The sequence below is a fragment of the Geotrypetes seraphini genome, chromosome 10 (genome assembly GCF_902459505.1).
Source record: "Geotrypetes seraphini chromosome 10, aGeoSer1.1, whole genome shotgun sequence".
Classification (NCBI taxonomy): Eukaryota; Metazoa; Chordata; class Amphibia; order Gymnophiona; family Dermophiidae; genus Geotrypetes; species Geotrypetes seraphini.
Genome location: NC_047093.1, coordinates 101,528,671 through 101,555,046, shown reverse-complemented (window position 1 = coordinate 101,555,046; position 26,376 = coordinate 101,528,671). Strand labels below are relative to the sequence as shown.

General features: G+C 41.1%; 1 protein-coding gene across 2 annotated transcripts in view; it reads left to right on the top strand.

Annotated features, from left to right (window-relative positions):
• EXD3 (exonuclease 3'-5' domain containing 3) overlaps positions 1–26,376 on the top strand; it is a 411,655-nt gene that overhangs the window by 314,275 nt on the left and 71,004 nt on the right. For both annotated transcript variants that reach the window (XR_004540939.1, XM_033961769.1), the window contains exons 13-14: positions 1,016–1,148; positions 24,298–24,511. Coding sequence is in view for 1 of the 2 variants with exons in the window: in XM_033961769.1 (XP_033817660.1) it covers positions 1,016–1,148; positions 24,298–24,511 (347 nt within the window). In the remaining variant the exon portion in view is untranslated. The remainder of the gene's footprint in view (positions 1–1,015; positions 1,149–24,297; positions 24,512–26,376) is intronic.

Sequence of the window (26,376 nt, the reverse complement as noted above, 5' to 3'; positions counted from 1 at the left end):
GAAGAAAAGGGTGAGGATGCTCTGTGAGCAGGGGCATGGCTGCTTCACTATCAACTCTCCTTGGTCCACCTTGAGCGTTCCTGTCAGCAGCACACAAACACCTCACCAGTATTGCAGCTGCTAATTGGTAAGCAGAGAAGCGATTACATGCCTGCTAGCCACTGCCTTCTGTCATTGGACAGCAGGGACCCACTCCTGCCACGAGGCTGTTGTGGTGAGTCCTCCGTGCTGGGTGGCTCAGGGGTGGTGAAAAGCTGCAGACAGACCAAACACTTAATGGGGAAGGTGGAAGCAGGCAATTATATCAGCTTGATTTAACTTCCCTTTTCTGGGTCTGAAAGAGCCAACCTGCCATGTTAATCACTATTAAATATTATAGCTGGCATTAAAATTTGAATGCATTAAATCTGCAGCCCTAATATAAACAAATGCAAATAATTTTTGTATCTGAAAAAAGATGATGTGCAGGTTCTTAATACTAGCCAGATTTTGTAGTAGCAAATTAGATTTGAATTATTGTACTTTAGATGCAGAGAATTTGTTTTTCTAAAATAAGAGACCTGAAGCATTCCTGTGCTATTCCAATACTGACACTCTCAAACAAAACTCTCTATCAGTGCAGCACAGTGACATCCTGCAGCACTCATGCTATTTTAGTACTGACACCTCAAAAAGTGCTCTGCCAGCATAGCTCAGTGGCATCCCCTGCTAGTCCAATACTGAGACTCCCTCACACAGCTCTACTAGTGCAATTTAGTGATAACCTGCAGCATCTACTGCTAGTCTAGTACTGAGATAACCACATAAAGCTCTGCCAGTGCATCTCGGTGACATCTAGCATCACCCCCTACTAGTCCAGTACTGAGACTCCCATACACAGTTCTACCATTGTCCCTAACTTGTCCTGAAAAAATTCTCCAAGCAATAAAACAAATGTGTTGGTTATGGATTATTGAAGGAAATCAAGGTTGTGGGTGTAAAGATTGCTGGAATCTGTTAATGTTTAATATTTCAGGCTGGAAGGTTATGATCATTCTGATTTCCAAGAGGAAAAGAAGAGTTATTACCAGTTCCCTCTTCCTCGAGAGAAAGTTCATTTCCTACAAAGTTGGGAGGAGATGGGATTATGCAAAGAAGAGGTCCTGAAGGTAAGGTCAATGATGTACATGCAGAAAGATATCTGACCTGATCATCTGTGCATTAATGACTGGGATAAAGCAGCTATCTCAGAGCTCAGAACTACATGAAGTATAAGGTTCTGAGCATGCATGGCCTTTCGCCAGCTCTGTGTGTGCCCAAGCACCCCTAATATTTTTGGGACCTCACGTGACCAGGTCTGGTGTGGGTACCGGGCATTAGATAATGACACGGTGATAAAATTCATCACCGTTCCCGTCCCCACGGATAACCACGGGAAACCATCTTCATGTCATTCTTTAAGGAGGAGGGAAGAATCAGAGTATGAATGGCCACAACCACTGACCCACAAGCTTTGCTTTGAAGAATGCTGGTGTAGAAGGAATGAGGTTGAAATAGACACTAGAAAATGACATGGGATTATTTCCCGCAGTTATCCGCGGGGACGGGGACGGTGATGAATTTTGTCACCGTGTCATTCTCTACCGGGCATCTCTTCTTCTGTCCACCGCCCTCCCTTTCCCTCACCTTTCCACAGTGATGTACCAAGGGGGTAGGAGGCAGTCCAACCCAGGTACAGCCCATAAGAGAGAGGGCCAGTGTCATGAACTTCTGGCAGCAGCATCATTCACAATTTGCTGCTCTTGGCTTTGGGCCTTCTTCTCTGCTGGGTCCCACCTAATTCCATTTTCTGTTAAGGCACGACCTGGCATAGAGGAAGGCCTGAAACTGACGAGCAGCAAGTTGTGAACAGTGCACTGCCAACCAGGGAGGGGAGCAGAGGGGGTGAGAATTTCTGCATCTGACGGGAGAGGGAGGGAGAAGGAAGACCAGGAAAGGGAGAGTAGAGGAAGGGAAAGGAAGGACAGAAAGGAGAAGCCAAACCATGGAGAGAGAGGGAGATATGCCAGGGCATGAAGGGATGGTGCCATATCAAAGGGAAAAAAAGGAGGGAGGGAAAGGAAGGAGAGAAGATGCCAGAGCAAGGAGGGGGAGGGAGAGATGGAAGAGAAAGAGATGAGAGAGATGCCAGGGCATGGTTGTAGGGAAGGAAATAGATGCCTGACCAAGATGAAAGGAAAGAGAGAAGATACCAAAGCATGGAGGGGGAGGGAGAGATGTTAGGGCATGGGGGAGAGAAGGGAAGGAGACAGATGTCAGACCATGGGGTAGGGTGGGAAGGAAGGAAAGGAGAAGAAAGAGATTCCAGAGCATGGATGGAAGGGGCAGAGGGAGGACAGTGGATTAAAGGGATTGAGAAAGAGGGCAGAGGTTCAATGAAAAGGGCAGATGCTGCATGGAAGGGAGATTTCAGAAAATTATGATGGAAGGAGGGAGAGAGAGAGATGTCAGACCACTGGAAGGGGAAGGAGAGAGATGATACCAGGGCAGGGAAGGCAGGTAAAGAGATATACCAGACTGTGGGAAAGAAAGGAGAGAGATATCAGACAGGGGGAAGGGATGGAGATAGATGTTAGACCATGGGAAGGGAAGGAGAGAGATGTCAGACCATGGGAGAGGAAAGAGATGCCAGGCTGTGAGAAGGAGAGGAGTAAGATGTCATATCTTAGGAGAGAGGGGGGGAAGGGGGAAGACAGAGATGCCAGACCACAGGAAAGAGAGATATAGGGAGCAGTGATGGGTGTGGAAGGGAAGAGAGATAGAAGAAATGCTTCTTCCAGTGCAATAGATGTGACATTCTAGACAAGTGGACTGTGTCCCAATGGCCGAGTGCCATATGCAGAAGGAATCCACTCCAGATTTTTTTCTGTGACTGCTCTACTTCACTGTGCTCTGGCTGCACCTTCAGTTTTTCATTTTGCACGCGTGCCAGCAGGGAAGTACTTGTTCTACTCGCTCCTTTTTATTGTTTTATCATCCGCTCATCCTGTGTGGAGAACACAAAGACTTCGATCTGCAGCTGACAGGCCAATCCCAGTGGGTACCTGTCAGCCTGCCTGCATCTGTTTGTTTATTAAAATTCTTACTATACTGCTTAAACTACAAATAAGAACAAAGTGAGTGAAAAAAATATATATATATTACTATTTATTACTATATATATATATATATAGTAATAAAAGAATTCCATTAAAATAGAAAAGATTATTCAGACATAATGAAAGTTCACATGCAGACAATACCTACAAATTCAGACCGTCGAGTCTAAAGAGAAGGCTAACCTAAAATAATGTGATTTTAAACTCCTCTTAAACCTTACCAAAAATTCTTCTTTACTTAATTCTAATGGCAAGCTATTCCACAAAACCGATATTAGATAGAAAAAAGCACAACTTCTAGTAGATGCCAAATGTGCTTTAGATATGAGGTAAAGCTACTCTATTTAATCTTAGTAATCGCCATAGGGCATAGAACATCACCAAAGAAGAAAGATATAGAGGTTGTAGTTCAAACAAAGCTTTATGCGCTAACATCAGAATCTTAAATTTAATTCTAAATTTTATAGGTAACCAATAAATCTTATATATAATGGTGTTACATGATCCCTTATCCTAGCTTTACCTAAACAAATTGCTGTATTCTGTAATGTCTGCAACCTCTTTAATTGTGCCAACACTAACCCTGCATATACAATAAAACATTAGTTTGCAAGCATAATTCGTTCCAGAAGCATGCTTGTAATCCAAAACACTCATATATCAAAGCGAATTTCCCCATAGGAAATAATGGAAACTCAGATGATTCGTTCTACAACCCAAAAACTAATACAAAATACTATACATACTTGAATTGCAAGACCTTGCTCATTTAGAACAGTCATTACACTCTGCAGTGTCAGAGAGAGAAGAACCATCAGCTCAGTTCTGATGATATGAATACTGTATGTAATTGTATTGCAAGACATTGCTTGTATGTCTGGTTAAAATTTAATCAGATGTTTTGCTTGTCTTGCAAAACACTTGCAAACCAAGTTACTTGCAATCCAAGGTTTTACTGTACTAGGTTGCCATAATCCAATTTTGACAGCACAAAAGCATGTATCAGAGTATGTAAAGAATCTTCATCTAAGAAATTTCTAATGGATCTAAGTTGCCTCAAAGCTCCAAATCCTCTTGCCACCACTGATGAAACCTGTTTCTCAAAATTCAAACAACCATCAATTATTATTCCCAAATATCTAAAACTACCTACCATTTCCATTTCTAAGGAGCTTGGGGCCATCTCTGCTTTCTCTCCTGCCGAATTAAGGTTTGAGCACAGGCTGTTAGGTATACCTAGGAGGCTCGACGGTGTCTCACAGGGTGCCAGCTGCATTTCTTGCCTCTGCCCGTTATTGAGCATATCTGTTGGTCTGTGAGGGTAGAAGTACAGTCAGGTGCGGAGTTTGACTGACTGCCCAAAGACAGCATTGATGCATTCCCAGCATGAGGCAGTGATTCTTTGATTCCAGCTACTGTAAGAGAGCTGAAGCAGCCTGCAGCACATTCCCAGCACAGGTCACAGTGAGTAAAGGCAAGTCTGTGAGGTGGATTTTTTTTTTTTTTTTTTTTGGGGGGGGGGGGGTCTGAATTTTCAAGTTTTGAAGATTTCTGCATATCCCTCTGTGGTCCCCCATCTGAAAAATCCTAAAATCACTGTTTTTAAAGCTTGCCGACTATGAAAAATATCACAATTTTGGAGTGAATTTCTTAGCAGTGGCCATCTTGGATTTTTAGTGATCTTTTTTTTCACAGGCTCCCTGCTTCTTCAAAACTACATTTTGTGCCTTTAACTTTGTTGGGATGGAATCCTTGGGCTCTCCTAGTATGAATTCTTGCTAGGATTGTGCTCTTCTTGTGCCTCAGGAGTGTCCTAGCACCACTTGCTGTGCAGCGCAGCCGGAAGTGGCAGCTGCATAAAATTTACCCTCTCCCCTTATTAAGCAGGTGACTAAACACTCGGCTAACCCAGTGGGGCAGCCCTCTTTGTTTTTGGGGCTCGGCATGGCTGATAGTTCCGTGCACAAGGTGGAAGACTTTCAACAGCCTAAGAAACACAATATTAAGTTATCTAAGGGTGACTCTGTTCCCCAGGAGCCAGAGGTCTTCTCAGACTTTAATAAATATTTGTGGAATGAATTTCACAGCAGGTGTTCTCCCCCTGCACAGTCCCGCTCTGCCTCAGATACTTCTGTCGGCAACGTTGCTTCTATGGGCGCATCTTCTCAGTTGGCTGCTGTTCCCATGCTGCCTGATCCTGATCTGGGTGATCCTTATGATGATGACCAACTCGCTGACCCTTTATTCTCTGGCACAGTGCTCCCTGGGACAGAGGACCAAGGTCTGTATTCTGGTTCTTCAGAGCCCTCTGGAGCTTTAGAACCTGGGGATGATGCCTTGGATCTGCACTTGTTTAAGTTTGCAGCTTTGCCAAATCTTATTACTGGTCTTTGCAGGAGTTTAATTTGGTCACTCAGCTGGCTCCGTCCACTTCTCCCCGGCTTTGTGGTGTGTGCTTGTAGTCTTCCACCTTTCCCCGGCACCCTGATATAAGCATTTTAATTTTAGAGCAATATGACTCTCCAGAAAGCGAGGGCCATGTCTCGATTGTACCCTCTGGCACAGGAGTGCCAGAAGCTTCTGGGTCAGCCTTGGGTGGATTCTTTGGTTGCACTGATGACTAAATGCACCTCTCTTCCCAGTGAAGGTGGTATGATGCATAAAGATATGCAGGACTGCTGAATGGATGTGGTTCTCCAGAGTGTGATGGTAAAGCCTCTGTCACTGCTTCAAAGCCTGCTTTAAATCCTGCCACTAAAGAAAATGTGCCTATTTCTAAGCCAAGTAACTTGCCCATTAACTCTGTTCCCAGTGCTAAGATCAGACAGGCAGGGCAAAACAGGGAGGGGATGGCAGAGAAGAACAGAATGACTGTTCTAGTTCCCTATAAAGCACAGTTACTTATCATAACAGTTGTTATCCAGGGGCAGCAGGCAGATATTCTCAACATGTGAGTGACATCATCCACGGAGCCCCGTAGCAGACAGCCTCGCAAGCAGACTTGCTTGTAGAACTTTCAAAGAATTTGTGAGGCTTTTGATCGTGTGGAATGGACCTTTATGTATCAATCCATGAAATGGTTTGGAATTGGTTCAGGATTTATACGAATGATTCAAACCTTGTATAGTTCCCCCTCTGCTAAATTGTATATTAAGAACAATTTTTTGGAGAGTGTTGTTCTAAGAAGGGGAGTTAGACAAGGGTGTCCATTGTCTCCTTTATTGTTTGATATTGTATTGGAACCCCTATTGTTAGCAATACAACAATCAAGGGAGATTCAGGATATTCCATATTCAGTTCGGGAATATAAAGTTTCTGCTTATGCGGATGATATTTTGCTTCATTTGATAAATCCAGAATCTACCATTCCACACTTATTGGAGTTGATAAATAAATTTGGGAAAATATCAGGGTATAAAATAATTTGGGATAAATCTGAGATTCTTCCATTAAATATTAATTGTCAAAAAGGATTATTTGATTTGTTTTTCTTTATATGGAAATATGAAGGCATTAAATATTTAGGAATTTGGATTCGAAATACAATAGAAGAAACGATGAAGGTAAATTAAAAAATTTTATTGAAAAAGGTCACTGAGATGTGTGAACAATGGAACCCAACGCATCTATCTTGGTGGGGGAGAGTTTAGACTGTTAAAATGATGATTTTGCCTGTAGTTTGCTATCAAATGAGTATGTTACCTATATATTTTCAGGGGTCCTTTTATAAGAAATTAAATAGTATTCTAACAAAATGTATTTGGCTTGGAAAATCTGCAAGAATTGCTATGGTAACTTTACAAAAGCCAATTGTGGAGGGTGGGGTAAATTTTCCAAACTTTTATAGGTACCATCAAGCCTATATTATGCGCTAAGGTATGTACTGGATCCTCCCTGAGCTCATGAAAGAATTTCCAGACTGGTTGACGTTAGAATGGCAACTCATGTTTCCAATGAGACTAAGTCATGTCATCAGTATCAGAATGCCTAGACTATATAAGGATCATAGTATATTAGTTGATACTTGGAAAACAATAAGATATGTTAATGATTTAATACCTATTTCATTACTCAAATCAACATATCAGACCATATGGCTAAACTCCAAGATTAAAATTGGCGGATATAAGGTCATCTGGAAATATTGGATGAAGGCAGGTATACGTACTTTAGATGATGTTATTTCTAATGGTAAGTTGCTTGACTTTTCACAATTGCAACGGAAATATGATCTTAATAAATCACAAAATTATAAATGGTTGCAAATGAAGCAAGCCATTCAGGCAAGGTTCCCTGAATGGAAAAATCTTAGTGATAAGTACAGCTTGCCTTTCTTATGTTTTCAGGTGGACTTCTTGGGACACCAGGCTGCCCAGTGGTACAAATTAATATCTGGATTTATAAATACAAAAAACAAACAATGGTCTTCGAGATATTTGGAGCATTGAGATTAAGCATCAAATTACTGCATCTCAATGGCCACGAATTTGGTCTTGGAGGATGAGGTGTACAGTGTCAGCATCTATGAGACAAACTTGGTATTTTCTGTTACATAGAGCATTCTGGACCCCGGTGTGTTTACAAAAATTAGATTGCTCTAAGTCTAATAGATGTTGGCACTGTCATCTTGAAGCTGGTACATTGGATCATTTATTGTTTTTTTTGTCCTCTAATACATAATTTTTGGAAATCTATTTGGAGTCAAATTAATAATTTACTTGAAAATCCACTAGCGCTTTCATATGACACGATATTATTTGGTACATCAATGAGGAAAAAGAGTCAAATATCCTCTAAAAGCAATAAATTATTACTTATTATGACAGGAGTTGCCATTCAACAAATTACTAAAAACTGGAAAAATTATGATAGATTAAGTTATAATTTCTGGTGGAATTCATTGTGCCATATTTTTTTAAATGGAAAAAATATTAGCTATTCAGCAGGGACGGTATAAAAAATGGGAGCCATTAACAAATTATTGTAAAGATTGATTATAGTTAATATATTTATAGCTTCTCCTTTTATTAATTGAAGTATAGGGTGGGGGATGGAAGGGTTCAATTTCAAATTATCTGAAACTATACTGATATATTGGAGGGAGGGAGGGATAAATTATGATTTAATAAATGTATGATTAAAAAGTGATATTAAAGTGGATATGATTGTATTATAACTTGCTTGTTGAAAGTTTAAAAATGAATAAAGAATTTTAAAAAAAAAAAAGAATTTGCGAGTGCTGTACTGCACATGCGCGAGTGCCTTCCCGCCAAACGTAGGTCGTGCATCTCCTGTGAGGTACCTCAGTTCAGTTAGCTAGCTAAGAAGCCAACCAGGGGAGGTGGGTGGGTTGTGAGAATATCTGCCTGCTGTCCCTGGATAACAACTGTTACGGTAAGTAACTGTGCTTTATCCCAGGACAAGCAGGCAACATATTCTCAACATGTGAGTGACCTCCAAACTAACCAGAATGGGATGGTGGGAGAGTTGGCAATTTTAGGAGAATAAATGTAAAACTGACTGGCCAAAATGGCTGTCCCATCTGGAGAAAGTATCCAGACAATAATGAGAGGTAAATGTATGAACCAAGGACCAAGTGGCAGCCTTGCAGATTTCCTCACTAGGAGTTGATCTGAGGAAAGCTCTAACTTTATGGCCCGTGACTCGACCTTGCAGAGGGAGACCAGCCTGAGCATAGCAGAAAGAGATGCAAGCAGCCATCCAGTTGGAGATGGTTTGCTTGGAAACAGGATGCCCCAACTTGTTTGGATTGAAGGAGATGAAAAGTTGAGGAGCCGTTCTGTGAGGTTGAGTGTGTTGCAAGTAGAAAGCTAAAGCACACTTACAGTCCAGAGTATGAAGCGCTATTTCTCCAGGATGAGAATGAAGCTTTGGAAAAAACACTGGAAGGACAATGGATTGATTGAGATGAAATTCTGAAACCACTTTAGGTAAGAATTTTGGATGAGTACGAAGGACCACCTTGTCATGATGGAAAACTGTGAAAGGTGGGTCTGCCACTAGAGGTTGGAGCTCACTGACTCACCTAGCAGAGGTGAGTGCAATGAGAAACAGCACTTTCCAAGTGAGATATTTAAGATGAGCTGAATCTGTTGGTTCGAATGGAAGCTTCATCAAGTGAGTAAGAACAAGATTGAGATCCTAAACCACCGGAGGCGGCTTGAGAGGTGGGTTGACATAAATCTTTCATAAATCTGGAAACCACAGGATGAGCAGAAAGGGGTTTCCCTTCAATAGGCTAATGAAAAGCAACAATGGCACTTAGGTGGACTCTAATAGATGTGGATTTGAGGCAAGAGTGAGGTAAGTGCAGCAGGTAATACAAAACTGAAGAAAAGGAGGTAGATTGTGGCTCCTTGTGATGAGTAGTACACTAAGTAGAAAATCTAGTCCATTTCTGGGTGTAACACTGCCAAGTTAGCACAGAGAAAGAAGAAAGGAGACCCTGGCAAGCGAGTTATCAGAAGACAGCCAGAGCCTGGGACCAACATGATTTCAATAATGACTAGACAACAAAAGGTAGAAAAAATAACTTTGTTTTCTGTTTTGTGATTACAATATGTCAGATTTGAAATGTGTATTTTGCCAGAGCTGGTGTTAGACCACGAACATGAGCTAGGATTTAACAGAGAGGAAAAGTCTGTTTTGTTTATTTTGTTTACACCACAGCGCCAGTGTGGGTAGGAGAGGGTAAAGAGGCTATAAAATAAATCCACCAGGATGTTTGAAAAAACAACAAAAAAACCCCACCCAATTGGCAGGAAAACCCAATTGAATCGAAAAATTGATTCATTAGGCTGAATTGAATTGAAACTTTTTTCCTGAATCGGGCAGCATTAGTCCAGATCTTTGCCAAACAATAATTGCCCCTTTATGGGAAGTCAAGCCAAAGTAGCCTTAGAAGTGGGAATCACCAGCCCAGAGCATCCTGTGAGAAGAAATGGAGTATGTCAACACTTTAGCCAGAACCTGCATAAGATCATATAAAGCGTCTGCAGCATAATCACCCCCAGCCAAAAGGAGTTGAGGAGGAGGATCAACAGCCTCACTCTCCAGGGTGTGCAGCTGAGACAGACAGGCGCATGTGACAAAGGATGCTGCTGAAGCAGCATTTATGCCCAAAGCAACTGTATCGAAAGCCTCCTGTAACGGGGCTGGGGTATGCCTAGTGCCTGCAACCTGGTTTCCGCCAGGCAAATGGACCAGCACTCCCTGGAGGACCACTCTGAAATGACAACAGAGGAGAAAAAAACAAAATTATCCACCAACAGTTCCCAGTTCCAGACTTTATTGTCCAGTTCAAATTGCACTGGTTCTGGTTGCAGCCAGACCGGCTCACACCGATTTGAAAATGTACTGAATTCAAACACAGTTCACTTTTATAGCAAATTCTTTCATTAGTCCAAAAAGGAAAAATAAAACCAAAAATGTTTCCCTTTTTAAATAAGCTTTCTTTTCCACAGTCCAGCTGCCCTTCTTTGTTCAATCTCTACAGCTTTCTGGTTTTAAGAACCTATAACCAGGAGCTTCTCAGGACCTTGGCTGGCCCTGGTGACCTCCTTGCTCTAGCCCAGGGGTGTCAAACTCAATCGCATAAGGGGCTGAAATCTAAAACATAGGCCAAGTTGAGGGACAAATTTTTAATTAAGATACTTAGGGGTCCTTTAATTAGGGTATGCTAACCGATTTTGCATGCGCTAAATGCGCCCCATAATAAAAGCACCCCTTTGTCTTACTAAGACTTCTATGAAGAGAAGTTTAGGGTTACCCCTTGCCAAAATTAAAAACATGGACAAAGTCGTGGGCCAACATTTATATTTTAAAAAATTACCATAAATATATGTGAAATCCAGGCAGCAGCAGTAGAGCGCTGTGTACGCATTTCAGTGCTACAGAAATTATAAATAATAATGGGGGTTAAAAAAAACTTATTTGCAAGTCCCTACCCCACCATACAGCATATAAATGGAACCCAATCAAACAAAAACCTCATTTCGAAGTCCTTTCCCAAATATACAGCATTGCAATGGGGATTTAAAAAATGAAATTAATCAAACGCCTGCTAGGAAGATTAAGTTTAGGCAGCTGGGTGAGTGCAAGCAGGCGGGAGAACCAGCAGCAGGGAGGACCAGGCAGCTACGAACATCAACGTGAATAAAACATTTTTGAATACCATAGCAGGAATGGGGACCATTATTATAGTATTCATCATAGTTTTGGAGCACCTTAACCTCTTTTCTTGTTGCCAACGCTGTAATCCGCCATAGCCAACGTCCCTGAGTAGCGAGGCAAGCATGCCCTGCTTGTGGGTGGGATCTAAGACTTCTAAGCCAATAGGAAGGACTCCTAAAAGGCAGCTGTACTCTATGTACCCATGATCTGGAGGTGGAGCAGTGGGAGGCAGCCAATGAGAAGGCAATGCACAGGATGATAGAGATTGTGATTGCCACGAGGATTAAATGCAGGGAGAACAGCATCGCACAGTATGGCAGTGGCGGCCACAAATCTTTATCTGATGCGCAAATCTTTATCTGATGACTTCTGGCTGACCAGCTTTATCGTAAGTTGGTAATTGTCTTGCAGACCAAATTATATGACTCCACAGGCCAGAGTTTGACACGTCTGCTCTAGCCCCCTCCTTCTAGGCTTGGCACTACTACTGTGTTTAGCAATGTGTTTATTCAGGAAGCTTTTCTCACTTGACTCCTTGAATAACAGATTCCCCACTGACCTGTCCTACACTCTGGAGAGTGAACAAAATCCACCCTTTGATTTAATGGTCTAAAATTCCCTCCCAAATGTTCTGGCTTTATTTCTACTACTAACCAAACCTCATATTCACACATCATCCATTCATCTATTTAACACGCCTTCATAAGGACAAAACTGTTTCTTCACAGTACTTTAGACCATCAGCAGACATTACAAAATACAGCAGTGAAAGTTTTCAATAATGTGCAGAAATATGATCATATAACTCCCTTGCTAAAACAGTTACAATGGCTACCGGTCTATTTGCAGATACAGTTTAAAATATTAACTTTGACGTATAAAATCTTACACTCAGGTATCCCCAATTATTTAGCATCTCTAATCATCCCATATTCCCCATCAAGGGTTCTCTGATCTTTATGGGATAATAGATTAGTAATTCCACACCCCTCAAAAACAAAATGGGAAAGAACTAGAAATTCAGCATTCTTTGCAATAGCACCAGCTCTATGGAACTCTTTACCACCTAGTTTACATTTGGAACCATCATAACCCTTCTCCCTCCTCCTAGATAAATTCTCCCCCAAAACCTCCACTTAAATAATCTCTTCCTCCCCAAAACACCAGCCAAGTATTCAGATCCCTGAAATGTAACGTAATCTTATTTGTACTCTAACTGTAATCTATTTGTTATATCACACAGTAATGTACAGTCAATTTCATATCCAATTTGCAAGTTCTTCCGGAATTAATCCAGCTACCTCTCCTCCCTTGTAACCCCAAAAAAAACCCCCAAAACTGTTGTAACTTCACTGGAAATGTCCAGTTAGCTCTTTTGTAATCCGCCTTGAACTGCAAGGTATAGGCGGAATAGAAGTCCGTAATGTAATGTAATATCCTTGGTTCAAAATTCTTTTGAAAACTTATCTCTTTGAATTCTGTTTGAATTTTGCTTTCTGTTAACTCTGTAATTAGTAAAGAACACATCTTTGCAGTGATAGGCCGTGAATGGCTTTATGTACTTTCCTTCTTTAATGGCGTTCCTTTTCATTTTTTTGTTTTGATTATATTTTATTGTAAACCGCTTTGAATTCTGCAACTAAGGAGGTTTATCAAGTTCAATAAATGATAAACAACAAGCATACATTTCCTTCCCCCCCTCCCTCACACACACGGTACCTTACTGACTCATACTACATTCAGACATATAATCCATGGCTTCTGGGCTGCACTCCATTCCATTCCTCTCAGAGACATCTCCCTCTACCTCCATAAGAGACTTCTCAATCTGTGAAGCAGTGTGCATACTATCCTCTTGAGCAGCGTTTGGCCAGCTCTGCTAAGAGAGCCCTCTCCTCACTCCCAGCTAGCTTCTGCCTGGGAAGAAAAGTTCTGTTAGCATGGCTGTGCTTCGAGACAGAAGGTTTGCCAGTTAAAGGCAGTGAGGCTGAGCTTCTAGCCTCTCCCTCCCTGCTCTGTGAGGTTCGTACTTCCCTCAAGGTTCCTGATTGTTTTCCTGAGTTCTCAGCTGGGTTTTATTTATCCTGCTGTGAACCCTTCAGTTGTGCTCTGAACACATTCTGCCTTTCAGCTCCACCTCTTGCTGTGTCAGATTGCCTGACCTGAGGTTTAGCCTGAGAGCTAGCAGAGGATTTGTAAAAGGAATTATCCCAGGACAAGCAGGCAGCATATTCTCAACATGTGGGTGACATCATCCACGGAGCCTTGTAGCGAACAGCCTCGCAAGCAGACTTGCTTGTAGAACTTTCAAAGAGTTTGTGAGTGCTGCACCGTGCATGCGTGAGTGCCTTCCTGCCGAACATAGGTCGTGCGTCTCCTGTGAGGTACCTCAGTTCTCAGTTTTCTTCGGAGCCAGAAGCACCTGTTTCTCAGCTCTGCTGATTTTTGAGATGCCTTCTCGCACCGTGGCTTTCTCTTTTTACAAAGAAGACGGGGGATTTCCGACCTATCCTGGACCTTAGAGCTCTCAACAAATTTCTTGTCAAAGAAAAGTTTTCGCATTCTCTCTCTTCCAATACTCTACCCCCTGATGGATCAAGGGGATTGGTTATGCTCCCTAGATCTCAAAGAGGCTTATACTCATATTCCAATCCATCCAGCCTCTCGCAGGTTCCTAAGATTTTGGGTGGGGTATCTTCATCTTCAGTACCGAGTCCTTCCTTTCAGCCTCCCCTCATCTCCAAGGGTTTTCACAAAATGCTTGGTGGTGGTGGCTGCAGCTTTGTGGATGCAGGGTCAAGTCTTTCCATATCTGGATAACTGGCTCATCAAAGCATCGTTTCAACAGGAGGCTATTGTAGTGACCCAACGGACTATAGTGTTTCTCCAAAGTCGGGTTCAAAATCAATTTTCCCAAAGTCCCAGTTACGTCCCTCCCAAACTCTACAGTATATTGGAGCCATACTAGACACTGTTAAACTCAGAGCATTCCTGCCTCAACCACATCACTATGCTCTCATTCACCTTTGTCAGCGAGTGTCTTCCCTCACGTCAATCTCTGCAAGACAAAATGATGGTTCTTCTCGGTCACATGGCCTCTACGGTTCACGTGACTCCTTTTGCCAGACTTCACCTCAGAATTCCTCAGTGGACCCTAGCATCTCAGTGGTAGCAAGCTTTAGACCCACTCTGTCAACACATTACAGTGACTCCTTCGTTGAGACAGTCTCTCCGCTGGTGGATGCTTACTTCCAATCTTTCCAGAGGTTTGCTTTTTCACACGTCCCCCCATCAGAAGATTCTCACCACAGATTCGTCAACCTACGCTTGGGGGACTCATCTCAATGGTCTTCATACTCAAGGCCATTGGTCCAGCACAGATTGTCAGTGTCGCATCAATCTGTTGGAACTCAGAGCGATTTTCAATCCCCTCAAAGCTTTTCAAAACCTTCACGACCAGGTAGTTCTCATTCGAACAGACAACCAAGTTGCCATGTACTATGTCAACAAGCAGGGAGGAACAGGATCTCTCCCTCTTTATCAGGAAGCTCTGAAGCTTTGGAATTGGGCAATCCTTCACAAGTTAGCACCTGCAGTAGTTTGACAGAGCATATCCTTAATGGTAGAGAGATCTGTGACAAGAAAGTTGGTACCCATTTCATTGCTTTGTACACTGTGGTGTTCTGTAATTGTTTGGTTCTTTTTGAAAATCAATAAAATATATTACTCAAAAAGTCACCTGAACTTAATCTTATAGAAGACGGAAGATTATGTGTGATACTCAGGAACCAAATGGATGGTTTATCTGTTTGTGGCATCACACAAATAAAGAATTATGTTGCTACATCAGCAAATCTGTTCCCCATATCATCTCCCTCCATCCTCCTCCCCAAACCCCTGCCTTCAAACATCATATGTACCACATAAAGGCAATTACTAATAAATACTGGATGATCAAGAATCTGTTCTTATGACCCCCTTCATTGTTCCATATCAAACCCAACAAATCATATTCACCACTCACCTCTATTGTACTCAAAAACCCCTTTATATTTTGAAATCTATTCAGAACTCAACTACATGCCCTGAATGATAAAGAGTAAAGATAACTATCCCAAATAAGTGAAAATGCTTTTTGTTAGAGGAGTGTCAAGCATCTCTTGATTCCTATAACATTGATATGTGTAATTTATTCCACCAATGTCAAAAGGAGGGGGGATTATCTTGCATCCAGTGAATTAAAATACATTTTTCCCTACAATATATTTTTTACTGATGAACAACTTAGCCTCTTTCCCTAAGACCCCATAATGCTGGGAATAATTAAACAATATCCTTGTGGATTTATTTCACTGCTCGCTATATACAACAATTCCAAGAGTCAAAGTGGTGTACAATCTAGGGAAAACAGAAAGGAGCTACAATATCTGAATAGGATAGAATGCAGATAAGTCACATTTGATGTTACAATTCGATGTTACTAACTTTGTTGAAGGGTAGTATAGCTCTTTGTCAGCCAGTCTCGATGAGATTGCCCCTATGAAGGAGATTAAGACATGATATAATCAGTCTATGCCATGATTCAATGACACCTTACGAAATTCAAAGCAGGAGTTACGTAGACTAGAACTGAAAGTAAGGATGGTGCTTCTCTTGTGGTTGAATGCCAAAAAAACATTACATTTGTAAACTAGAGAGGGCTAGGAATTCCTCTAAGGAATTGTTTCAGGTAGTCAACCGACTTACAGCTGCTCCGTCTGGGAACTTTGAACGTGCATTTAACAGTCATGATTTTTTGTCATTTTTGGGGAATTTTTTACCGGCGATTGAGGCACATTGTGTTGAGAGGTGGATGGAATTCGATGTCATGCCTGAGCCAGAGATAAAAGTGATTGTACAGGGGTTAAGCAGGACTGCATGCTCTTTGGATCCGTGTCCTCCTGGTGTTTTAGTTTCGATGCTAGATGCAATCTCCCCTTCGATTTCTTCTGTTGTCTTGAAATTGTTAGATGAGGGGTGTGTTCCCCCTATATTAAAGAAGGCTATAGTTTGTCCTCTACCGAAGTCTCATATGTCTGGGACAGAGCTGGAAAATTTTCGGCCTATTTCATCTTTAGATTTTTTTGGCTAAGGTTCTCGAAAAAGTTGTGTTGTAGTGGTTGCAAGTTTTTCTGGACAAGTATGATATTTTGGATGATCATCAGTTTGGATTTCGACTGATACACTCCACTGAGCTTTTCTTTCTATGCTCAACACCATTCGGCGTGGGCTGTATTATGGGATGTCATATTTCATGGTGTTCTTAAACATGTCTGTGGCTTTTGACACCATTAATCACCAAATCTTATTAGCAAGATTACGGGCGATGGAATTTTAGGGAAGGTGATACAGTGGTTTAAGTCGTTTTTGGAAAACCATTCTTTCTGTGTTGAGGCAAATGAGAAAAGGTCAGATTGAGCCTTTTCGCCCTATGGGGGTTCCTCAGGGATCCGCCCTGTCAGCGGTCTTGTTGTACATTGTGACCGGGTGTGGCCCAGGACCTTGCCTGGAGCACACAGGCCTTGGCCGAGCGGTAAGGCAAGGCTTGGAGTGTGGTGTGGAGGAAAACGCAGTAAACCACACAGGTTTAAAGTGAAAAGAAAAATGTGCTTTATTTGTATAAACAGTTCAGCACAAGATTTCAATAATGGTGCAAAAACAAGAACACAACAAAAGAAAAAAGAAGCCCCAACAAGCCACAGTAAAATCAATCCAATGAGAAAAACAAAAAAGACTGTGGATATAGATGTTCTGAAAAATTATTTTTTATCTCTCTTCACAATAAAATCATAAAAATATAAATGTAATTGTCCATGTTTTCCTTCTGCTGCTTCTGGCTTTGCTATATAATGTAAACCAGGTAAGTCATAAACATTCCCAAAACAAAAAAACATAAATTGCTTGAAGCTCAGCTTCTGTGCCCAGTGTTTAACTGCCAGTGCTTGGGGGAAAACAAGGAATAAAACTCTTCCCCAAGCTTAGGATTTCACCTCCCATAAAGGAACCTGAACTTCCCCAAGCTTGGGATTTCACCTCCCATAAAGGAACCTGAACTCTAGGGTCTCCAACCACTGAAGTCACCAGTAAAAATAAACTGGCTACCTTACAGGTTTCATACAGGCAAAAGAAAACACAGATCAAAACAATATCTGGGACTTAATCAGTCTTAACAGTCAATTCCAGCAGAAGATGAAACAATCACAAAACTATTCTTCTTTATCAACAAGCCTTAATGAAAGTATGGTAGCTTCTAGTTCAGCTCCTTAACCTCTGTATCAGCCCCACCCCCACACTCTGCAGTTTCCATGCTCCAGGTATCTGTTTCTTCTAAAGTAGGGGTCCCCAAAGTCCCTCCTTGCATTGAATATGCATTGAAAGCAGTGCATGTGTACTCCAGCACTCAAATAATCCACTTTCCAAATGAAGATGTAGACAAATATCTAATTAAGCTGAAAGAACTTATCAAACAGCCTTAATTTACTTCATTCAATAAGTTTTTCATCAATATTCACTGGTCCTCAGCGGGCCACCACACACTCAAAAACTTTCATAGTGAATGGCTTTATGCTCCCACTCGTCATGGAACCAGCCCGATTTTATATTAAATTTGGCTTACATTAATAACGGTGATATATAAATATTTAAAGTACTTAGCTAAGTACTTTAAATATTTATATATCACCGTTATTAATGTAAGCCAAATTTAATATAAAATCGGGCTGGTTCCATGACGAGTGGGAGCATAAAGCCATTCACTATGAAAGTTTTTGAGTGTGTGGTGGCCCGCTGAGGACCAGTGAATATTGATGAAAAACTTATTGAATGAAGTAAATTAAGGCTGTTTGATAAGTTCTTTCAGCTTAATTAGATATTTGAAAGCAGTGCATGCACATAGATCTCATGTTTATGTTTATTTATTCATTTGATGAATCGCTTATCCATAATTTACTAAGCGATTTACAATAAGATACATAAGTATTATAAAACAAATTACTAATATCATGTACGAGTTAAAAACAGACTCATGAGCTGACAAACACATAAACATTTTAAGACAAACATAATAATTTTAAAAAACATATTAATAATATCAAGTACTAAGTAAAAACAGGCTCATACACAGACAACACAAAGACACATAATGATAAAAGGGAAAAAGTTACATAATAGATGTTTTGAGAAGAAAAAAGGGAACATTCAAGGAAAAGACATAGGGAGGGATAACTTAACTACAGTAAAAAAGTATTTCTATTAAAGATTAAAAGCATCTTTAAAAAGGAAAGTTTTTAATTTATTTTTAAAAAGACAGATCCTTTTCATTTTTTATGTATTGTGGCAAAGAGTTCCAAGTCTGGGGGGCCACAATTGAAAACATGTCATTACATCTGGTACCTACCACTTTTAGAGAAGGGACTGCCAGTAACCCTTGTGCTAAAGAACGAAGAGAACGAGATAAATTATGTGGGATAAGCATCCGATTTATAAATGAAGGTTCATTTGTGGATAGAGTTTTAAATACTAGCAATAAAATTTTTAATTTTCACCACACAATTGTTTCCCACGTACTCACCTTTATAGGACCCCCAGGGACCCCTGAAGAAGACTTTTTGTCAAAATGCGGACCGTGTTGGGTCTTATATCCCTAGCGGACTAGGTCCTTTAAGGCTCTTATGTGGATGTTTTACTTTTATGTGGATGGAATTATTTTATGTGGATGATTTTAGTGTACCTTTGGAACTTTGATACTTTCAAATAAAGTCCATTTGGGAACATCGTCACTCCACAGAGTTTTTTTGGTTTTCTCTGGATTTTCTTCTTTGTGGATATTTTGGGGTCAATTCCTTTTGTTTTTTCCTCTCTCCTTCCAACCAAGCATAAGAACATAAGAATTGCCACTGCTGAGTCGGACAGTGGTCCATCATGCCCAGCAGTCCACTCACGCGGCGGCCCTCTGGTCTAAGACCAGCACCCTAACTGAGACTAGCCCTACCAGCGCACGTTCTTGTTCAGCAGAAACTTGTCTAACTTTGTCTTGAATCCTTGGAGGGTGTTTTTGCCTATAACAGCCTCTGGAAGAGCGTTCCAGCTTTCTACCACTCTCTGGGTGAAGAAGAACTTCCTTACGTTTGTACGGAATTTATCCCTTTTCAACTTTAGAGAGTGCTGTCTTGTTCTCCCTACCTTGGAGAGGGTGAACAACCTGTCCTTATCTACTAAGTCTATCCCCTTCAGTACCTTGAATTTTTCAATCATGTCCCCTCTCAATCTCCTCTGTTCAAGGGAGAAGAGGCCCAGTTTCTCTAATCTTACGCTGTATGGCAGCTCTTCCAGCCCCTTAACCATCTTAGTCGCTCTTCTCTGGACCCTTTCGAGTAGTACCGTGTCCTTCATGTACGGCGACCAATGCTGGACGCAGTACTCCAGGTGAGGGCGTTCCATGGCCCGGTACAGCGGCATGATAACCTTCTCTGATCTGTTCGCGATCCCCTTCTTTATTATTCCTAGCATTCTGTTTGCCCTTTTTGCTGCCGCCGGACATTGTGTGGAAGGCTTCATCGACTTGTCGATCAGAACTCCCAAGTCCCTTTCCTGGGAGGTCTCTCCAAGTACTGCCCTGGACATCCTGTATTCGTGCATGAGATTTTTGTTACCGACATGCATCACTTTACACTTATCCACGTTGAACCTCATCTGCCATGTCGATGCCCATTCCTCGAGCTTGATTATGTCACGTTGCAGATCTTCGCAATCCCCCTACGTCTTTACTTCTCTGAATAACTTTGTATCATCCGAAAATTTAATCACCTCGCTCGTCGTACCTATGTCCAGATCATTTATAAAAATGTTAAAGAGGACGGGTCCAAGCACCGAGCCCTGCGGCACCCCACTGGTGACGCTCTTCCACTCCCTTTTCTGTTACAAGGTGTTGATTAGCACTCGACCCTTGGTCTCAAGCCAGCTAAGGCTGTCCTGGAACTTCCTCTCTGACATCAGAATTGGGCCCGGTGCTTGTACGTGTCTGGCCTGGCATCAGAGAAGCAGGGAGAAATTGGCAGAGGTGAAGGGGGGGCAGGGAGAGAGAAAGATCAACAAAAAGAAAGAAAGAAAGGGGGGCAGGGAGAGAGAAAAAGAAAGCGAGGGAGGGGGGAAATTTTGGGTTGGATAGTATTGCCTTATACTGAAGAGTACCAGTATAACTGTTTATGTTTTGGGGTGGGGATTTGGCTATCTGGTATATTGGTTGTATTGTTTTGTGCTGTATTTGCCATTGTGAAAATTCAATAAAACTTGTTAAAATAAAATAAAAAAAGAAGGGGAGGGGGCAGGGAGAGCGAAAGAAAGATAGAAAGAAAGGGGGGGAGCAAGGAGAAAAAGAAAGAAAGGGAAGGGGGCAGGGAGAGAGGAAGAAAAAGTTGGACTTATGGAGGGACAGAGAGAGATGTTGATTGGGGAATGGAATGAAGTCTGGAAGAGAGGAAGCATGCAGGAGGCAGAAATAAATAAATATTGGATTTACAGTCAGAAGAAGGAAGTGCAATCAGAGATTCATGAAATCACCAGACAGCAAAGGTAGGAAAAATGATTTTATTTTAAATTTAGTGATCAAAATGTGTCCAAATTTATATCTGCTGTCTATATTTTGTACTATGGCCCCCTTTTACTAAACCATGATAGCAGTTTTTAGCACAGGGAGCCTATGACCATCGGGAACTGCGCGGGGCATTCAGCTCCCTGTGTGATAAACCACTATTGTGGTTTAATGAAAGGGGACAGGATATATTTATCTATTTTTGTATAGTTGTTACTGAGGTGACATTGCATATTTTAAAGTCTTCTGCCTTGACCTCTTTGAATCCCCCCCCCCCCGAATATAAATGATAATTAACATTTTCTCTGCGTACAGTGTGCTTTGTATTTTTTTAATTTTATTGTTGGTAGATCATTTTGACTTGGTCATTTTAAAAGTAGCTCGTAAGCCAAGAAAGTGTGGGCACCCCTGATGTAAGGTATTGCGGATGTTGGGTGTTAAATTGAATATCATCAGCGTAAAGATGAAACCTGTTATTCCTGTTGGAAAATCTCAGGATGGAGCTTTATCATTCCTGAATGACTGTTTTCCTGTTATTCAGGATTGGATGATGCAACACCATTTAAAGTTAAATGTTGTAAAAACCGAAGTGCTATACATTGGCCTTCCGAGATCTCCCTTGCTGGCGAGGTCATTCCAATGCAAAGGCAATGCAGGTATTTGGGAGTTGTGATTGATTCCACTGTCTTTTAAGGTCCAAATTAAGGCAGTGACTTTCAGCGTGTTTTTCAAGCTACGTTTATTGCGGAGGTTGCGTGATTATCTGTCAGATGATAACTTTCGTACAGTTATCACGTCAATGATGACACTGCTGCTTGATTATTGTAACTCCATTTATCTAGGTTTACCTAAATGTGTTTAGCATGCATTGCAGATGGCACAAAATGCTGCTGCATGCCTTATCATTCATGCCTCAAAATTTGATCACATTACGCCGATACTTCGTGCACTTCACCGGCTGCCTATTGGTATGCAGGTGGAATTTAAAGTTCTGTGTGTTTACGGTGTTTACGGTGCTTCAATACAATTGTCCATCAGTTGTTCGTTCTCTTTTTCAATGGCATTGTCCTCACATGAGTTACGGTCATCAGATAGTTTGACATTGGAAATTCCATCATTGGCAGCTGTGAAGCTCACAGGGAACCGCAAAGCTATGTTGTCTGTTCAAGGTGGCATTCCCTACCCCTGTCGTTGCGTCACTTGATTATGTTTTGGCAATTCAGAAAATGGGTTAAACTGGCACAAGTCATGCAATAGTTTGAGGATATGTAGTTCTTTTATGCATTTCAGGCTGAGGGTTAATACTGGGGGGGGGGGGGGGTAATAAGTTATGTCATAGTTTAATGGATGTGCAGGTACTTTTAATTTTGTTTTTTGTTGTATTTCATTTGTTTGTTGTGTAGAATGATTTTGTATGTGTGTATTCCCCATCTAGATTTGTAGATAAGCGGGTTATTAATAATTTTAAATAAATAAATTCATTCAGAGAGTAGTGCTCTGCTCCAGGCACAGGTACCTGAAGAATCACTCATATAGAGAGTTGGTTGAAAATTTGCTCGAAAAATTAAGTTTCTAGGATCTTCTTAAATCCAGAGTAAGTTAAGAGGCTCCAGATGGGTTGGGGTAGGGCATTCCACAGTTTAAGGACCATGAAAAAGAAGGCTGGGTGCTGGTGGGCTCCTAGTAGGCTCTAGAAGTGGGGGGGAGGGGTGTGGAAGGACTAGCCAGTTGGCAATAAGGGAATAAAGTAATCTTGCTGGGGTTTAAAAGAGACAAGCTTTCTACTTAATAAATTCCATAGATACTTATTAAATTTGATCCAAAACCTTTGAATCATAGTACAGTGCTAGAAAGCATGAGTATCATAGATGACGCTTAAACATTCTGGGGTGGAAGCACAGCCTGTCCTATGAGCTTGTATTTGGGAAAAAATATGCCCTATGTAGTACACGATATTGACACTCTTATAACTCTGCACAAGACACTATACCTGGAATCTGTTAAGATTAATCATCATAAATTCCCTCAGAGGATCACCTAATTCACCACACCAGGACCCAAGTATGGGGCCATCAGGCAAACAATTGCTAAGAGCCTTGTGAAACTACAAGATCGAGACTAAGCCTGTAGCATCTCCTTCCAGTATCTTGTCCATCCTATCACAAACACAATCAGATAACCCCTCTGGATCTAAGAAGGAGATGCTGTCGGTAGACAAAAAAATCCCAATGTCTACATGTAATCTGCTGCAACTTCTCAAATGATATAATTATACCATCTTCCTGGAGTACATGTAGAAGCACTACTTACTCATAAAATACTCACAAATAAAGCTCCGGCATTCTTAGAAAGATATTTATTACCATACACCCCCTTAAAATCTTTAAGATCAGAAGACAAAGCCCTACTAACAGTTCCTTCTTTAAAAGTTATATACTCTAGGAGAGACATGATTTTTTCTGTTTCAGCTCCCCAAATCTGGAACTTACTCCCACTTAACCTAAGAGAAGAAAAACTATTGAACAAATTTAAAAGTCTCCTAAAGAGTTGGCTATTTAAAGACGCTTTTTAATAGACCAGTCTTATTATACTGTAGGTTAGGATGAGAAGGTCATAGAAATATGTGGGTATTTGTTTCCCAACCCATGTGTCCTAAACCTATACCCAATTTTATTTCTGACTTTATTTTTTTTATTATTGTAATTAAGCTACCTCCCCTCCTAATGTTTTATTGTCAATTAGCAGGGTATGTCATGTATTTGGATTTTATTATTTTATTTTATTTTTAACTGATGTAAATCGCATTGAAATTGGATTATGCGAACAAATCAAAGAAACTATTAAACTTGAAACTTGAAGTAGTGTTATCCCTTGTGACTCCCATCTGTCAAATACATCATTATCTAGCCCACGCAGAAATTGGGATTGCCTACTACAGGAAGAAAACACTACAACCTAGATTACACCTTCATAAACAAAAAAATTCATGCCAGAAGTGCCATAAAGGTTTCAGAAGGATACTATTCTTCACCCCAGGAGGTACTTTTCTCCCCCTATCATGCAACAAAATATCAATTTAATTTATGCAGTTATCTTACTGTTAAACATTGACCTCTATTGCTACTTTCTTTGTTAAAGCCTATATTTGGTTGATGTGTTTTGCAAGGAAGCATCATTTAATAATCACTTAATAAAAGTTAATTTTTTGTCACTAATCTGATTTAATGTGACTTCTCAAACAGAGCAGCCTAGCTTAATAAGTGGAAAATCTCATTGTTACACAGGGACCGTTTGCTTTGGAGTTAGGTACCTGACTTATTCTTGCTTTTTTTATCTCAGCCTGGCCAGGTGGTGGGTCTGGACATGGAATGGCGACCTTCCTTTGGCACAGTGGGGAGGCCACGGGTGTCCTTATTGCAAATAGCCGTGAAGGAGCATGTCTTTCTTCTGGACCTGCTGAAATGTCTAAAGGAAGTAACAATGGATGAGGAAGAAGTCCTTGTGACCAACTTCATTCAGACAGTCTTTTGTGATCCAGGCATCACTAAATTAGGTAAAAAGACCATGATGGAGTCACTTACTTTCCTGTGTGTTATAATAAAAGTAGCACTGAGGGATTTTCTGTGATCAGCCATCATGTTGGACCATCAATTTTAATTTGTTTGTTTTCAGCTTTGACCATAATATTTAATGTCATTATTATGCATCTATCCATCTTGTCTATTGATTGTGTTGGTCCTTAATGGTGCAGCAGCTTGAGTAAAGCCTGAGATGAAGTAGTCTGACATAAGAAAGGAGAATGGGAAATATGGATCTACATAATCCAGTGAAGAGGCTAACCGAATTTGTTGGTTTTTAGATTTGACATTGAACCTAACCTGAATTTCAGTTTGTGTTCTGACTGAAAATGCCTAAGCATTTTTGATCAGAATTGAAGACATGACTCACTCCCACCACCACAATCACTGCTACAAGACTTCCACCCCTCCAAGCCAGCCTCTCACCCTCCTCCCCAGGCCTAACTTTTAAAGACCCTGCTGGTCTGGTGGCTTCTTCAGGGCAGGAGCATCCCATATTGCTCTTGCCCCAGTGGCACCAAGTTCAAATCGCAGACCACTCTTCCCACAGCAGATTTGGAATTGGGAATGTCGTGAGCAGGAGACTTGAGCGTGTTCAAGCAACTTACATTTATATGGGCTTACACAATATTGTAAGTTCGTATAAGCATGAATGACATATTTAGATGCATTTATTTATGCCAACAAAAGAACTGGCATAAATGTAGTTATCCCAGGACAAGCAGGCAGCATATTTTCACATATGTCATCCACGGAGCCACGCACCGATCATGCACAAGTGCTTTCCCACCAGACGCAGGCTTCTCGTTTCCTCAGTTCTTAGTTTTCCACTGAGCTAAGAAGTTGTTTCTGAACGTTGTTCAGTTTTTTGCCAATTTGCCTTCCCGCTCATGTGTTTTTTTTCTCTTTTTCCAAATTTCAACTTATGTTTGTTTATTAAAAAAAAAGAAAGGGAGGGACTTTTTTCTTCTCTTTTTTCCTCAGGGGCTTTGTTCTCCGAAGCTTTCATTTTTCCCTCTGCCATTGAGTTCGATTTAGCTGACGTGGTCTTTCCATCCATTCCAAACCATTAATGGGCTTCAAAAAAGTGCTGCAGGTGCCAAAGGCTAATTTCTCTCACCGACCTTCAAAGAAGAGCGACCAAGATGGTAAAGGGGATGGAACTCCTCTCATATGAGGAAAGACTAAAATGGTTAGGGCACTTCAGCTTGGAAAAGAGATGGCTGAGAGGAGATATGATTGAAGTCTACAAAATCCTGAGTGGAGTAGAATGGGTACAAGTGGATCGATTTTTCACTCCGTCAAAAATTACAAAGACTAGGGGACACTTGATGAAGTTACAGGAAAATACTTTTTAAAACCAATTGGAGGAAAAATTTTTTCACTCAGAGAATAGTTAAGCTCTGGAATATATTGCCAGAGGATGTGGTAAGAGAAGATAGTGTAGCTGGTTTTAAGAAAGGTTTGGACAAGTTCATGGAGGAAAAGTGCATAGTCTGTTATTGAGAAAGACACGGGGGAAGCCACTGCTTGCTCTGTATCAGTAGCATGGAATATTGCTACACCTTGGGTTTTAGCCAGGTACTAGTGACCTGGATTGGCCACCGTGAGAACGGGCTACTGGGCTTGATGGGCCATTGATCTGACCCAGTTTGGCTATTCTTATGTTCTTATGTTGGTACTTATGTTGGTACTGGGTGGAATCCTGTGCCCAGTGTTCTATCCTGCTGAAACATTTGATAAACAGCCAGAATTTTCAACAGGAAAAATTGTTTAGTTCCGGCATGGATGCCGATCAGACCTTGCAACCTTCGTCGTCAAAGACATCGACACCGGCGTC